The sequence below is a fragment of the Haliotis cracherodii genome, unplaced genomic scaffold (genome assembly GCF_022045235.1).
Source record: "Haliotis cracherodii isolate W230 unplaced genomic scaffold, xgHalCrac1.p SCAF_18, whole genome shotgun sequence".
NCBI lineage: Eukaryota > Metazoa > Mollusca > Gastropoda > Lepetellida > Haliotidae > Haliotis > Haliotis cracherodii.
The window spans coordinates 24,501,286-24,519,243 of NW_027266273.1; the positions used below are offsets into that span (position 1 = coordinate 24,501,286).

The window sequence follows — 17,958 nt, forward strand, 5'->3', positions numbered from 1 at the left end:
CTGTGCATAGACCAGTCACAATGTTGTTTTCAGCCTAGAGGGTCAATCAACCAAAGAATATAAATGAACGGTTGCATTCTGCTTATAGTGCCAATGGGTAAAGGAATGTCATCTTCCGAGTATGATCTCTGCTCTGATCAACCCATGACCAACACCAAAAAAAAATAAATTTTATATTGTCCACTAGTACTGAACACTAGGCTTATGGGATACAATGAGTTAGAGGGATGGGTCAATAAAAGCAATGCTCAATGAACATCTACATATATCAAAGATTTTTGCCTGATTGGTTCCTCGAATGCTATCGTATAAAATGAAGGATACAAGGGCACCACCTCTAATGCCCTGTTAGCCAGAGATAACTGCAACCCACATTATTTCATCTAGTGGCAGGTGGTGAGACCCGGACCCATCACTTGATCCCCAGGGGAAACATAAGTCCATATCCCGGAGAGACTCAGGGTCTCCACAAAACTAAGACATTTGAAGCAACCATATCCACTAAGAAGATGTTGTCACCTTCTTTTGGACAGCAAAGGCATAATATGCACTGATTATCTCAAGCTGAATTGTGAATATTATGTCAAGGTATTGAAAATGGCAAGAGAAGTGGGGCTACAAACTTCAAGGTGTTGTTCTTCTCCACCAGGAAAATGCCCCAGTTCACACCAGCCATGTTGCAATTGCTGCTGGGGGTCAGCAGTTGCTGCTGCTGCTGGGGGGGGGGGGGGGGGGGGGGGGGGGGCATTATGCAATTGCTGCTGAGGGGGCATGTTGCAAATGCTGCTGGGGGGGCATGTTGCAGTTGCTGCTGGGGGGGGGGACATGTTGCAATTGCTTCTGGGGGGTGCAAATACACAGGGATACTTCATGTGTATCACATATTGTTTCTGTAGATGACGTCTTTTCAGTACAAATGTACACCTTTAAATGTAAATTCTTTCTACCTAACACGCAAGAACATTTCATCACTGCTTGTAATTGCCCCTTTAAAAGTAGTTCCGTGTTTACCAAATCTAAAAAAAACAAGCAGGAAAAGTTATAAAAGTAACACAAAGTATTTAGGGTCATGGAAATTCTTTATCATATATTTGGATCATATACAAAATCTACTTAAACAAAACATATTTTTAAATCTATGAGACAGTTGTTGGAAATGAAAGAATACACGCTGGTCAAGTAACAAAAATGGCGCTTTGCAAAATGAACAGTCTCGAGTGAAAAGTTAAATGAGAAATTTACAAGAAGCATTTTCAAGAGAATAACAAACTTAAAGAAGCGATATTAACTCCATGCATGACTATCTGTCATTATTTTGCCTGGTCAATATGGAGCTAATGTAAAAAGTAACTGCACGGGCCTTGACATTTATGAAAAAGGGAGACAATTTGCGGGGAGGTAACTCTTGTGTGACAATATTTCCAGCAAAGTGTTATGTTCACTGCAGTGAAAAATCAAGTGTCATGTTCACTGCAATGAAGATATCACTTCACTTCTCAAATTCAGAAAACTCAGTCTTTTACACTGAAGTATATAACAAATACTTCTATCCCATCCACCGTATTCACCAGATATGACTTTTCAAACTTGACAAGAAACACTTGCATGGTCAGAGATTTAACCAGGACCAAAAATTGTATCTGACTGCAAGTGTTGAAATATGCTTCAAGCCCACAAAAACAGTTCTATGGATGATAGGCTAAAACAGTTCATATCCTTCATACAAACATGTATAAAAATCTTAACATATTTCATACAGCTCAATCAGCTACATGTACATACATGTATAAAACATTCAACATAATTCATACAGCTCAATCAGCTACATACATGTGTTAAACATTCAATATAATTCATACAGCTCAATCAGCTACAAACATGCGTTAAACATTCATCATAATTCTTATAGTTCTATCAGCTACATACATGTGTTAAACATTCAACATAATTCACACAGCTCAATCAGCTACATACATGTGTTAAACATTCAACATAATTCATACAGCTCAATCAGCTACATACATGTGTTAAACATTCATCATAGTTCTTATAGTTCTATCAGCTACATACATGTGTTAAACATTCAACATAATTCATACAGCTCAATCAGCCACATACATGTGTTAAACATTCAACATCATTCACACATGTCTTGTTAAAATGCATGTAGGACACATCTAACTTTGACGCAAGAATATCTAGGTTAATGCCATAAATGTTGTGACCTGACAGTCTCAGATTGGGTCGGATGCTAAGTCAAAATACCACACAATCCATGGACCACAAAGCAGAGAGGACATTACTCAATGAATGATGGCATCCAGGCTGGGTTCAAAAATAAGAAGAGAAATGTAAGTCATTTGCAATCGCAGGATATTTTCTGATGGCCCTCTTTGAAACTATCACAAATTTAAGTAATTTGCAGGAGCAGGTTTTTTATCTTATGACACTCTGTGGAATGTCTCTATGGAATGAGTACAAGACCAAGACACTGGTTGGAAACACTAGATGGTGAGAGTATTGTATGAGGACATCCATAGCTGTGTTCCATGGCTCAGTGTACATGTCCCTTGACTGTGAAGCGCCACCGTTGTAAGACGAGGCCGCCCCACAGGAGAGATGAACCCATGTACACCACATACAGGGCAGACAGGGGAGACAACTCCAGATACCGTGGCATGTCCATCACTTCACAGGCCATGATGAAGACGGCACATCTGACCAGCTCCATGACTGGCGAGAACTTCCTGGAACAGAGCAGGACAACACTGGGCCTTTAATAGCTTGGCATGTATGGGGGAGTTATAACATCTGGCATGAGTAGAGTCATAACAGAACTGCATTCATAGCATTAAGAGTGTGTCCTTAATGGCAAGGCACTGTTTGGGAATCCTCAATAGCAAGGCATTATTTGAGAATCCTCAATAGCAAGGCACTATTTGGGAATCCTCAATAGCAAGGCATTATTTGGGAATCCTCAATAGCAAGGCATTATTTGGGAATCCTTAACAGCAAGGCATCATTTGGGAATCTTTAATACCAAGGCACTGTTTGGGAATCCTCAATAGGAAGGCATTATTTGGGAATCCTTAACAGCAAGGCATTATTTGGGAATCCTGAATAGCAAGGCAATGTTTGGTAATCCTTAATACCAAGGCACTGTTTGGAAATTCTCAACAGCAAGGCACTGTTTGGGAATCCTCAATAAGCAAGGCACTGTTTGGGAATCCTCAATAGCAAGGCACTGTTTGGGAATACTCAATAGCAAAGCACTGTTTGGGAATCCTTAACAGCAAGGCATTATTTGGGAATCCTTAACAGCAAGGTATTATTTGGGAATCTTTAATACCAAGGCACTGTTTGGGAATCCTCAATAGCAAGGCATTATTTGGGAATCCATAACAGCAAGGCATTATTTGGGAATCTTTAATACCAAGGCACTGTTTGGGAATCCTTAACAGCAAGGCATTATTTGGGAATCCTTAACAGCAAGGCATTATTTGGGAATCCTTAATAGCAAGGCACTGTTTGGGAATTCTAAAAGCAGGGCACTGTTTGGGAATCCTTAATAGCAAGGCACTGTTTGGGAATCCTTAATACCAAGGCATTATTTGGGAATTCTTAATAGCAAGGCACTGTTTGGGAATCCTTAAAGGGGCACTGATCTAACGCAATTCCCCGGGACTGGTTGTTGCCTTTGTTATTGTTTTTTCCCAGTGAGTACCCGGATGTAGAGCAGAAATCTAGACTAGCTCGCGACCTCTGTTGCGCCATTCGTAAGCGCATTAGTCACTTTTATGGATACCGGTAGTAATAAGAGCGTATGGTCACATTGATCAACAAAATGAAATACAGTTTTCGAGATAATAAGGAAATGTAGGTATCTTTGTGGGTAGCATCGGTAATGGTGACGAAGTTTTGATAAGTCACATGCTTGGTAATTTTGCGATTTTCGTTTACACTATTTTGACTTGCAACACAAAGTAAATATTTCATCTGAGCATTGCTTTTTTTATAGTGTGTGTATTTTTTTACTGTCAAAATGTGTAACATATTTATTAAACGTCTAAATATTCAGTTTTTTTACAAAGTGACTGAAAAACATTTCCATCTGTATTATTATGATAACGAATTCCAAACATTTTGATGTTTATGTCATCACCAAGAGACTGAAAATGTTACGTTGAAACGTACATTTCTATGTTGTTTGACTTCTAATCCTACATAGTAATCTGTTGTGATGTTTGTAGGCCCTTTAGATCGTCTTAATCAATCTGGACAAATTTTTTAGTCAAAATGACTGAAATATTTACACATTTTATAAATTGCCTGAGAGAATCACATTTTACAAATTGACGATAATCTATACACGCTTACAAAGGAAATGACCTGTGAAAACAACGTCTATCGCGCATTGAAGAATTTCCCAACCAAGACGTAGAGAAACAAGAACGAATCCATTCAAATGAAGGAAAACAAAATGCAAATACCATAATTACAACTTACCAAATTTATGTGTATAAATAGGCAGCTTCCTTGTTCGAGGAATGTATCCGTGAATATCCACACAAAGGAATAATATCCCACTCATCTGCAGCTATACAAAATAACTTATTCGATGTCACGTGTCTCTGTAACTATCAAATATTCTAAAAGATATATATCGTTTCGGGATATTATAACCAGTGTTCGTTTCTCAACTGATCACTTGGATTGTTTCAGGTGTTTCACATAGGTGTCAAGTCTCAAAGGTTGGCTGAGAAAGGCCACGTGACAACTATTTTCATTACGTCCACGGTTCCTAAAAAATCCACTGAGTTTGATAACAATGAGCAACCAATCAACGTATTATCAGTTAACCCTTTGAACAAAGTATGTTGTTTTTACATCGGCACTTCACGCCATGATAGGAGTGTATTCCCTTTGTTTTAGTAAACCTAGGCATGTAAACACTCACTTTTGACATATCCACTGCGCAAGATAACAGTGATTAATCAATCAACGTATTTTCTGTTAATCCTTTGATGACTAGGAACGATCCGTTAATTTACAAAAAAAAGTAAATCAACTGATCATTCATCTCTTGCTGGGCTGCCACGTGCATATTACATAACGCACATTTCACCTCACTTCAAACCTGGATTTAGATTGAATAATTACCCCAGACACAATAAATGCCAAATGAGAACCTTTGTCAGGTAATCTAAGTGGTGCTACCACTAATTGTACCTGTAATAAATTCATTAACTGAGCATCAAGTGAATGACGACAAATACACAGGTTATACGAGAAAACGCGGATGACAACAAGGGAGTAGTAATCGTATTATCGACGCAATCCGAAATCCGAAAATGCTTTCACTGCATGGATACTTTTTTTTAGTATTAAACTATAACCATCTGGGGTATTTCCAAATGACGACTTCCGATGAGCTCCGCCGTTCTTTTTGTCTGTTTGTTTAGGCTGAAGAAATTAATTAACATGCGCCCTTTGTCGAATCTTTATAGATCACATTTAACCAATCAGTGTTTATTCAAAAATGCGTAAAACAAATATTGCCTCCAGCCTCCAAGTTTATTTAGCTGTCCTTGCAGACGGTAGCCCAGTCTCTGGTCACGCTCAGTTGCGTTGCGTATCATCCGGGTACTCACGGGGGAAAAAACAAAAAACAAAGGCAACAACCAGTCCGGGGAATGGCGTTAGATCAGTGCCCCTTTAATACCAATTACTGTTTGGGAATCCTTAATAGCCAGATTGTTTGAAGTGACATAAAATCTCATATTGTTTGCCTCCTATCTGATGATGCTGTGTATCTTTCTAGCATTGGAAGAGTTCCATATTTACAGAGGTAATGTCCATGCTAACACACGGCACAAATACTGAGGACAGCAATAAAGTCAGCATCAGCCAAGGTTCACCAGAGGGACTACGGTGGGTGTGTCAGTGAAATATCCAACATACAAGAATAGATAGTTATCCGTTATAAACATCTCCCACTCATGGGTATAATGAATTGATGAACTGCTGGAAGCCACAAACTTTGGACATTTCAACTGAGAGAATGACAAAGGTGGCTATTCTCTGTCTTTGGGGTGTTGATTTTGTCTACAAATTGAACTCTCACTATGATATCCCTAATGTGTTTTACTGTAGCCATTTTGTCCTTCGGTGAGTGTCTTTTGTCACGTGATCACCGAGCAGTTACCTGTAGTTATCTCCCCTGATATGAGTGACAGAGTGATGAAGTTACCTCCCCTGATGTGAGTGACAGAGTGATGTAGTTACCTCCCCTTATGTGAGTGACAGACAAGCTCCTTCCCAGCGTGTGACACCTTCGTTACACTCTCGGTAACATCGCTGCCACCAGTGTGGGCGCCTGATTATATTGACAGAGTGATGTAGTTACCTCCCCTGATTAGAGTGACAGAGTGATACTAAACTACTCACCAGTTGTCATACAGCAGACCGAAGGTAGACAGGGAGAAGCATACGTACAGCACACTGGCCAGCACCATCACTGTACTGAAGTCCTGCAACACAAGACTCAGCACTGCATACAGGCAGGTAGGGGTGCATACTATACACTATCACAGAGACAAAATAGTCATGTTTTAAAAATATCTGAAGGGGGGAATAAACTTAATCTGTGTTTGAGTCTATTTCAGTATGTGACGCTCCTTTGAACATTCAAATAACTCAGTTCATTCAGAAAAAGGAAGGACACAGATGCTGTGCAATATCATACTGTCAAGGTTGAGGTGTTGCATTCCTGTCTGTGTACAGAAAGATGGGGGTAGCCCACAAGGACTATGTGTGACCTGTCTGTGTACAGAAACATGGAGGTGTTGCATACCTGTCTGTGTACAGAAACATGGGGGTGTTGCATACCTGTCTGTGTACAGAAACATGGAGGTGTTGCATACCTGTCTGTGTACAGAAACATGGGGGTGTTGCATACCTGTCTGTGTACAGAAACATGGAGGTGTTGCATACCTGTGTGTGTACAGAAACATGGAGGTGTTGCATACCTGTCTGTGTACAGAAACATGGAGGTGTTGCATACCTGTCTGTGTACAGAAACATGGGGGTGTTGCATACCTGTCTGTGTACAGAAACATGGAGGTGTTGCATACCTGTCTGTGTACAGAAACATGGAGGTGTTGCATACCTGTCTGTGTACAGAAACATGGGGGTGTTGCATACCTGTCTGTGTACAGAAACATGGAGGTGTTGCATACCTGTGTGTGTACAGAAACATGGAGGTGTTGCATACCTGTGTGTGTACAGAAACATGGAGGTGTTGCATACCTGTCTGTGTACAGAAACATGGAGGTGTTGCATACCTGTCTGTGTGCGGAAACATGGGGGTGTTGCATACCTGTCTGTGTGCGGAAACATGGGGGTGTTGCATACCTGTCTGTGTGCGGAAACATGGAGGTGTTGCATACCTGTCTGTGTGCGGAAACATGGGGGTGTTGCATACCTGTCTGTGTGCGGAAACATGGGGGTGTTGCATACCTGTCTGTGTGCGGAAACATGGGGGTGTTGCATACCTGTCTGTGTACAGAAACATGGAGGTGTTGCATACCTGTCTGTGTACAGAAACATGGGGGTGTTGCATACCTGTCTGTGTACAGAAACATGGGGGTGTTGCATACCTGTCTGTGTACAGAAACATGGAGGTGTTGCATACCTGTCTGTGTACAGAAACATGGGGGTGTTGCATACCTGTCTGTGTACAGAAACATGGAGGTGTTGCATACCTGTCTGTGTACAGAAACATGGGGGTGTTGCATACCTGTCTGCGTACAGAAACATGGGGGTGTTGCATACCTGTCTGTGTACAGAAACATGGAGGTGTTGCATACCTGTCTGTGTACAGAAACATGGGGGTGTTGCATACCTGTCTGTGTACAGAAACATGGAGGTGTTGCATACCTGTCTGTGTACAGAAACATGGGGGTGTTGCATACCTGTCTGTGTACAGAAACATGGGGGTGTTGCATACCTGTCTGTGTACAGAAACATGGAGGTGTTGCATACCTGTCTGTGTACAGAAACATGGGGGTGTTGCATACCTGTCTGTGTACAGAAACATGGGGGTGTTGCATACCTGTCTGTGTACAGAAACATGGGGGTGTTGCATACCTGTCTGTGTACAGAAACATGGAGGTGTTGCATACCTGTCTGTGTACAGAAACATGGGGGTGTTGCATACCTGTCTGTGTACAGAAACATGGGGGTGTTGCATACCTGTCTGTGTACAGAAACATGGGGGTGTTGCATACCTGTCTGTGTACAGAAACATGGGGGTGTTGCATACCTGTCTGTGTACAGAAACATGGGGGTGTTGCATACCTGTCTGTGTACAGAAACATGGGGGTGTTGCATACCTGTCTGTGTACAGAAACATGGGGGTGTTGCATACCTGTCTGCGTACAGAAACATGGGGGTGTTGCATACCTGTCTGTGTACAGAAACATGGGGGTGTTGCATACCTGTCTGTGTACAGAAACATGGGGGTGTTGCATACCTGTCTGTGTACAGAAACATGGGGGTGTTGCATACCTGTCTGTGTACAGAAACATGGGGGTGTTGCATACCTGTCTGTATACAGAAACATGGGGGTGTTGCATACCTGTCTGTGTACAGAAACATGGGGGTGTTGCATACCTGTCTGTGTACAGAAACATGGGGGTGTTGCATACCTGTCTGTGTACAGAAACATGGGGGTGTTGCATACCTGTCTGTATACAGAAACATGGGGGTGTTGCATACCTGTCTGTGTACAGAAACATGGGGGTGTTGCATACCTGTCTGTATACAGAAACATGGGGGTGTTGCATACCTGTCTGTGTACAGAAACATGGGGGTGTTGCATACCTGTCTGTGTACAGAAACATGGGGGTGTTGCATACCTGTCTGTGTACAGAAACATGGGGGTGTTGCATACCTGTCTGTATACAGAAACATGGAGGTGTTGCATACCTGTCTGTGTACAGAAACATGGGGGTGTTGCATACCTGTCTGTATACAGAAACATGGGGGTGTTGCATACCTGTCTGTGTACAGAAACATGGAGGTGTTGCATACCTGTCTGTGTACAGAAACATGGGGGTGTTGCATACCTGTCTGTATACAGAAACATGGAGGTGTTGCATACCTGTCTGTGTACAGAAACATGGGGGTGTTGCATACCTGTCTGTGTACAGAAAGATAGAGGTAGCCCACAAGGATTAGGATGAAGTGCGTCCACACGTAGGCACTGACACTGACCGGCACACTACGGTCATACTTCCTCACTGGGGACTCCACCTACAAGCAACACAGAGAGGATGCTATCAGGGTCATCTTGCCAAACACATGTTTACTTCATTAAACCATGGGCAAAGTATCTTTTCATGCTATGGCAAATGTCCTTTCTAGAGAAAAGAACCATCATTTTAAACAATTGTGCTATGCATGATTTATTCTTCACATCTTTAACCTCAGGTTGACCTGGCTCTGTTTATTTTCAGGTCGATGTCATTAACATAGACGGCCAGGCTGCAAGATGCGGTATATTCACTTTATTTCCCTAATCTGACTGATGTCAAAATGCAGATGATGGGGATTTTAACAATAGAATGATGAAACACAACCACTGACACTCTCAACATTAACTATATCTCTTACCAGAATAGAAATGAATACACAATCCCATTAAAAAGTGGTCAAATGTAACAAATGCTATATTTGGTATAACTCTTTCTTAGTAAAGTACTTTTTGGGGTTGAGTCCCATAGAAATGTCACGAATTGTAACATGCACTTTACAATCATTATTCAACAACACAAGGACAATTTATAACACACTGTATGAGGATAGAACACACCATTATTCCAGTTGGCATTACCTGAGGCAAATCTTCCTTACATCCCAGACGGGGCTTGCCGGGTTCCCATCCAGGGCCTTTAAAGACAACGGACAGCTTGTTCCCAAGTCCCTCGATCCTCCATGCTGTTGTAATGATGTGGTTCAGCTGACACAGCTGGGCAGTGATGGGTTCCCAGGTGGACAGTGGGTGGACGAGGCCGTACACGACCCGGGTCTCCTCCTGCTGGAAGGTACCTGGGAACATATCACCAGTACAATCACAGAACAATACACTCACAGAACAATACACTCACAGAACAATACACTCACGGACCAATATACTCACAGAACAATACACTCACAGAACAATACACTCACAGAACAGTACACTCACGGAACAATACACTCATGGAACAATACACTCACGGAACAATACACTCACAGAACAATACACTCACAGAACAATACACTCACAGAACAATACACTCACAGACCAATACACTCACAGACCAATACACTCACAGAACAATACACTCACAGACCAGTACACTCACAGAACAATACACTCACAGAACAATACACTCACATAACAATACACTCACAGACCAAAACACTCACAGAACAATACACTCACAAGCAATTACACTCATAGAACAATACACTCACAGAACAATACACTCACAGAACAATACACTCACAGAACAATACACTCACAGAACAATACACTCACAGAACAATACACTCTGTACCCTCACTTTTGTAAGTCAAGGTAAAATCCTGGAACACGTTATCACTAACAAGTGCTTCCTCACCAAACAGTAGGTCCCACACGATGAGAGTGCCACCGTAGTTCTTGTCGATGCAGTAGGGGTTGCGGCCGTGGTGGACGCGGTGGTGGCTGGGAGTGTTGATGATGTACTCCAGGGGGCCGAGCTTTTCTATTGTCTGGTCAAACAAACATGATGTTAAACAAACAATATAGCAAACATCTTTTCATGCACAGATTATATCAGTGTAACAATATATCACTGTAACAATATCAAACTGTAACTACCAACAAACTGTAACAATATCAAACTGTAACTACCAACAAACTGCAACAATATAAGACTGTAACTACCAACAAACTGCAACAATATCAACTGTAACTGCCAACAAACTGCAACAATATCAAACTGTAACTACCAACGAACTGCAACAATATCAACTGTAACTGCCAACAAACTGCAACAATATCAACTGTAACTGCCAACAAACTGCAACAATATCAAACTGTAACTACCAACAAACTGCAACAATATCAACTGTAACTACCAACAAACTGCAACAATATCTATTGTCAATGTATGAACCATGGCTTAAGCCCAGACAGGCTATGTTATGTCTCAGGGAATCGAGGGCTCTATTGTCAATGTATGAACCATGGCTTAAGCCCAGACAGGCTATGTTATGTCTCAGGAATTCTAAGATCAGTGTTTGACAATTATCAAAATTTGTCAGTGGTCCAAAAGACCAGCACCTAGAAAAATCTACAGGTCCTGTTGGATTTCTACTAGACATGGTGCCACCAAAAAAGGCTTTAGATCGCAGATACTTTATCCTGTTTGCACATAACATAGCCTGTTATAATAATACAAGCAAACTTTCCAGGAGTTACCTCTGTGTGTATCCAGAATTGGTAGAGGAGGTTGAACTGGTTGTGGACACAGAAGATGGAGGGCGGCACGCACAGCGCCATCGGCATGTAGAAGATCTGGGGGCAGAACACAGTTGATAAAAAGGCAGGTCACATATGGTTCAGGCAGGGATGACCGGCTCTATCCATCCACACAGGAGGAATGTGAGTGAGTGATGTTTTATAAACATTATCAGTATACAAACATGGTTCAGGCAGGGGACGACAGGCTCTATCCATCCACACAGAAGGAATGTGAGTGAGTGATGTTTTATAAACATTATCAGTATACAAGCATGGATGAGGCAGGGGACGACCGGCTCTATCCATCTACACAGAAGGAATGTGAGTGAGTGATGTTTTATCAACATTATCAGTATACAAGCATGGATGAGGCAGGGGACGACCGGCTCTATCCATCTACACAGAAGGAATGTGAGTGAGTGATGTTTTATCAACATTATCAGTATACAAGCATGGATGAGGCAGGGGACGACCGGCTCTATCCATCTACACAGAAGGAATGTGAGTGAGTGTTGTTTTATCAACATTATCAATATACAAGCATGGATGAGGCAGGGGACGACCGGCTCTATCCATCCACACAGAAGGAATGTGAGTGAGTGTTGTATTATCAACATTATCAATATACAAGCAGTATCACATTCACACAACAAACGACACCTTTGTGGGGAATCAAACTCAGGTCATTAGTGTGAGAGGTGAACACTTGAACCACTTACACATATTCACCCAATGAGGAACAGTGCAGTTAGACTTTAAAAAATTGGTTCTCAGGCAATGGTTTTTGAAAATATAGTGTGGACAGACTTTTTATAAAAAAAATTTTTTTAAAGGAAATAAAAACGAAACATGCGGTGAACTTTATGCCTGAGAACCAAGCCTTAATGAACATGTGACTGTGAATGTTGGTTTGGGTCTGCTAGTCTGCAGAGTAATGGATTACGAGGAAGGTATTAAAAGAATTATTATCAACAGGTAAACTGTTGTCTTTCCAAAACTATACTCAGCATCATTATGACAGGGTCACCTAGATATAGAGAATGACAAATATGAACATACACCAACAAGCATCAATATGTCGGAGTATGTTGACAGTGTGATCAACACTTGAAGGACATGTTGTTTATGCCTGATGGGATGTTTTTATGAAAGTGGAAAAATGGATGACAATCAAAAACATTGCAAGACTATAGATAGAAAAAGCTTACAAAAACACACACCTGAACGCAAACCAGTGGTTTAGCCCATGCCCGTGCAATTCATGACAAGTAACAGTCTATGTGGGTATAAAATGGTTCATTCTAGATGCAAGTGAACTGCACTCTTGGAAGTTTAAAAAAACAATGTTTCTTTAATACTTTTATCTCTTATTATCTGCATGACCCCTCAAAAATGATGCTGAGTATATATTAAGATACTTAAAGAACATGCAAGTTTTCTGTATGCAGAAAAATGTTACCATGGTTACACCTGCTATATTTTGACCATCATTGACAATAAAACAAGCAGCTTCACCCGCAGGCCTTGAACAACCAATGTACAAGGGCTGTCAACTCACCCACGTAAAAAATTTCAATATAGCCGACTGTCGGAGAGCTGTGGTCAAGTTATAATCCTCCGAGCTGTGGTGGGCTTGATGACCAGCCCACAGCAGGTTAACCTCTGCAACAAAACATCACCATTGCAACATAATGATCAGACATTTAAACAAACATCATCATAGCAACATACCCGTCGAACACTCAATCAGTAACCATCATAGCAACATATCCATCAGACAGTCAAACGATCATCATCATAGCAACATTCCCATCTCACAGTCAAACGACCATACCATAGCAACATACCCATCTGACTGTGAAAGAACCATCAACATAGCAAGATACCCATCTGACTGTCTAACGATCATCATCATAGCAAAATACCCATCTGACTTTCTACTGATCATCATCATAGCAACATACCCATCTGACTGTCAAACGACCATCATCATAGCAACATACCCATCTGACTGTCAAACGACCAAGATCATAGCAACATACCCATCTGATTGTCAAACGACCAACATCATAGCAACATACCCATCTGACTGTCTAACCATCATCATCATAGCAACATACCCATCTGACTGTCTAACGACCATCATCATAGCAACATACTCATCTGACTGTCAAACGACCAACATCATAGCAACATACCCATCTGACTGTCTAACCATCATCATCATAGCAACATACCCATCTGACTGTCTAACCATCATCATCATAGCAACATACCCATCTGACTGTCTAACGACCATCACCATAGCAACATACCCATCAGACATTTTAAAGACCATCATCATAGCAACATACCCATCAGACTTTTTAAAGACCATCATCATAGCAACAGACCCCCATATGACTGTCAAACGACCATCACCAAACCAGCATACCTATCAGACAGTCAAACAAGCATCATCATAGAAACATACCCATCTACCAAAACTACATTATTCTAAACGCTCTTTGGTGTCAATCCAACCAGCATTATCATCTGAGGGTCTGCACACTTGAGCGACAAGTCTTTATTACTAAAGACAGGGAAGTGGTCACATGAACAACTGTGAGTTATCCAGGTCCACAGCGATGTGCCCAGTAGTAGATGTCTACTCACCATGCCCACAGCAATGTACACAATAGTAGATGTCTACTCACCATGCCCACATCTATGTATCCAGTAGTAGATGTCTACTCACCATGCCCACAGCGATGTGCCCAGTAGTAGATGTCTACTCACCATGCCCACAGCAATGTACTCAGTAGTAGATGTCTACTCACCAGTCACAGCAATGTATCCAGTAGTAGATGTCTACTCACCATGCCCACAGCAATGTATCCAGTAGTAGATGTCTACTCGACATGCCCACAGCAATGTACTCAGTGGTAGATGTCTACTCACTATGCCCACAGCAATGTATCCAGGAGAAGTTGTCTACTCACCATGCCCACAGCAATGTACCCAGTAGTAAATGTCTACTCACCATGCCCACAGCAATGTATCCAGTAGTAGATGTCTACTCACCATGCCCACAGCAGTGTACTCAGTAGTAGATGTCTACTCACCATGCCCACAGCAGTGTATCCAGTAGTAGATGTCTACTCACCATGCCCACAGCAATGTATCCAGTAGTAGATGTCTACTCACCATGCCCACAGCAATGTATCCAGTAGTAGATGTCTACTCACCATGCCCACAGTAATGTATCCAGTAGTAGATGTCTACTCACCATGCCCACAGCAGTGTACTCAGTAGTAGATATCTACTCACCATGCCCACAGCATTGTATCCAGTAGTAGATGTCTACTCACCATGCCCACAGCAATGTATCCAGTAGTAGATGTCCACTCACCATGCCCACAGCAATGTATCCAGTAGTAGATGTCTACTCACCATGCCCACAGCAATGTATCCAGTAGTAAATGTCTACTCACCATGCCCACAGTAATGTATCCAGTAGTAGATGTCTACTCACCATGCCCACAGCAGTGTACTCAGTAGTAGATGTCTACTCACCATGCCCACAGCATTGTATCCAGTAGTAGATGTCTACTCACCATGCCCACAGCAATGTATCCAGTAGTAGATGTCCACTCACCATGCCCACAGCAATGTATCCAGTAGTAGATGTCTACTCACCATGCCCACAGCAATGTACTCAGTAGTAGATGTCTACTCACCATGCCCACAGCAATGTACCAAGTACTAGATGATGTCTACTCACCATGCCCACAGCGATGTACCCAGTAGTAGCCAAAATCAACTCCGAGGAAGCCGAGCAGCCATGTCCATGGAGAGTTCCAGTGAAGAGAGATGAGGAAGAAGCGGTCATACACCCAGATGTAGCACACCAGCTCCACCGCCCGAAACAACAGACTACATGACAAAGTACTCCACTCATCATACAGTGTTGTTATTTAGGTGAAGGAATGTTTGTTTACTTGAACACCAATCAACCCGATTCCAGCACCCATTATAAGCATGATAATAAGCAAGAGTAGCATTTCTTGGCTTAATGAGTGAATTTGATTCTGGGAGCTGTGTTCCCTTACACACGTTACTTAATCACAGAATATGTGATTCACAGTGACACCCAGAAAACACATGCCTATCCTCATCTACTACCTAGTAGTGTACTGGCAGCTGTTTTTCAAAATAGGCCTTGTGGGTTGTCTGGCATAGGGGTTGTGTCTGTGACACTGTCATAAGTTTGTTTGTTGTTTAACGCTGCACTCAAGAATATTCCAGCTATATAATTGGGGTCTGTAAATAATCAAGTCTGGACCAGACAATCCAGTGATTGACATCATCAGCATCGATCCATGCAATCAACCAAGTCAGCGAGCCTGACCACCAGGTGCCGTTAGTCGCCTCTTCCGACAAGCACAGTCGCCTTTTGCGGCAAGCATGGGTTTCTGAAGACCTATTCTACCCCGGATCTTCACGGGTCACACTGTCATAAGTAAATCACTTCCTATTATGCATACATATCAACTCCAGCAATTCCATGAAATTCTTGGTTGATGTATTTCTGATGTTAACATGTTAAAACTAGTAACCTTACAGTTGTACAATGATTATGGAGCCTTACACCAGAAAGGAATAAACATGAAATAAAGCAAACTAACCATCATTACAATTATATTACAGAATATACATGATATAGTTTCAGCCTACTTCAACATGGTTCTGACAAGAATCAATTCTAACCATGGCAAATTGAACCATTTCTTTCTGTATGTAACACAATACTTTTGACCCACCCATGAAGTAGTGACAGTAGTCCTGCGCTGATTGAGCTGAGTGCATCATTGGCTCGGGGGAGTTGCTTCCCTTGTGCTGCCAGCACCAACACCTCCAGTCCCATCAGGAGCACAAAGTAGGGAATTGCCTGGCGGAACACAAAACACAATGAGTGAGTGAGTGAGTTGGGTTGGGTTTAACGCCCCTTTTAACAGTATTCAAGTTATATCGCGGCGGGTCAGCTTAATGTGGGAGGAAAGCCCGAAGTGATGCAGGTCTTAGACGCTTACCACTTCGGTGAAACCCACGAGCACGGGTATGGTGCTGACAAACCTAGAAACATAATCGGGGCGAACAGGGATTCGAACCCACAATCATAGGTTGCCCGTGCCCCCCAAAACACAATGAAGCTGGACTGTAACCATATGACAGATGAATCATTGCGAAACAGAGACTGATACACAAAACAGCTGAGGTGGGGTTAAGTTTGCATTCAGACTTATCTTACTTATATCGTGACATGCAGGCACATGAGTCAGTGGCTGCTTATAATAGTCCTGACTGACTTAGGTTTGGGATTTAACGTGCCCTTTCCGACTAACAGCGTATGGTATGGTCGCACACGGTATAATAGTCCTGACTAATATGTTGGTTTTATAGTGCCAGCCCACTGAGGTATCTTGCCATAGCTTAACATTGACACCCCACTCAGACACAGTATACTACTTCGAGCCAGAAAAGATTTCCGCTGCATTTACAGCATGCCTCTTCAAACTATATCGGGAGGGATACAGGCGGAGGTGTTACTGATCAATAAACACTTCTGGTATTTATTCATTCTAATTTACAATGAGGGTCAAAGGTTATTTTCTGAAAAAAGAACTATCATTCTGGAAATGGAACACGTTCAAATTAACACTTAATTCTTTCCACGCAAAAAAGTAAGTATTATATAAGACATTTAATAGTATTAGTAATTTAAGTATCAAATTGATCATGTGCATTGTGCTATTTTAGCAATATTCGAAACAGGCTACAAAATACTGGCTTAGTTCGGAATCGGTGTCAGGAGCTTAGCGTCCTGGTCAGCTGAAAATATCACATGTCATCACAACACGGCGATGTCAATGTGAGGACTTCTGACAGTGTCTGTCTGATTCATCCTACCTACCTCTGTCACATATTCAGGCACTTCTTCCACCGTCTCAAAAGATGTCTCGCTCGGCGTGCTGAGATACAGCAGCCTCCTGGGTCTCTCTGTCAGCTTCTGTACGATCTCCATGTCTCTTTTATCTATCTACAGGTATCAACGTCAACATTTAACAGACCGAGGTCCAGCTGATCAGAAACAATAACAAACACACGTGACATCACCGGATATGTCAATGGCTACACTGACGCATGCGCACTAACGTGTCTTTAGTAGACTGGGCTCTGTCTACAATAATGCGGTAAGCTTGCAAGCGCGCACCATTAGTTTAGCCTTTCCGTCGGTAAAATAAACCTTTCGCTGAAACATCAGTTTTAAAATTAAGCGTTCGTATTATGCTACCTTCGTCAAACGCGATATTTTGCGCTTCTATTTCAAGTGGTGAAAACTAGGCTATACCCACTGACCACAA

At 42.0% G+C, this 17,958-nt stretch overlaps 1 protein-coding gene across 1 annotated transcript; it reads right to left on the reverse strand.

The window, feature by feature from the left end:
* Window positions 1–826: 826 nt before the first annotated feature.
* Window positions 827–17,700, reverse strand: LOC139465432 (alkylglycerol monooxygenase-like). The gene is made up of 10 exons (XM_071247145.1): window positions 17,508–17,700; window positions 16,357–16,484; window positions 15,318–15,469; window positions 13,113–13,216; window positions 11,513–11,608; window positions 10,668–10,800; window positions 9,896–10,110; window positions 9,199–9,315; window positions 6,448–6,530; window positions 827–2,747 (listed from the first exon to the last, which is right to left on the reverse strand). Exons 1-10 carry the CDS (start codon window positions 17,616–17,618, stop codon window positions 2,555–2,557), a joined length of 1,332 nt encoding a protein of 443 aa, XP_071103246.1. The 5' UTR covers window positions 17,619–17,700; the 3' UTR covers window positions 827–2,554.
* Window positions 17,701–17,958: the final 258 nt, after the last annotated feature.

Excerpts from the sequence above, each read along its gene's own strand:
- LOC139465432 (XM_071247145.1), bottom strand. The coding sequence starts at position 17,618 with ATGGAGATCGTACAGAAGCTGACAGAGAGACCCAGGAGGCTGCTGTAT. Across the intron at positions 13,217-15,317 it reads GGTACATCGCTGTGGGCATG|AGGTTAACCTGCTGTGGGCT; the intron begins GTGAGTAGACAT and ends GTTTTGTTGCAG. Across the intron at positions 10,801-11,512 it reads AATTCTGGATACACACAGAG|ACAATAGAAAAGCTCGGCCC; the intron begins GTAACTCCTGGA and ends TTGTTTGACCAG.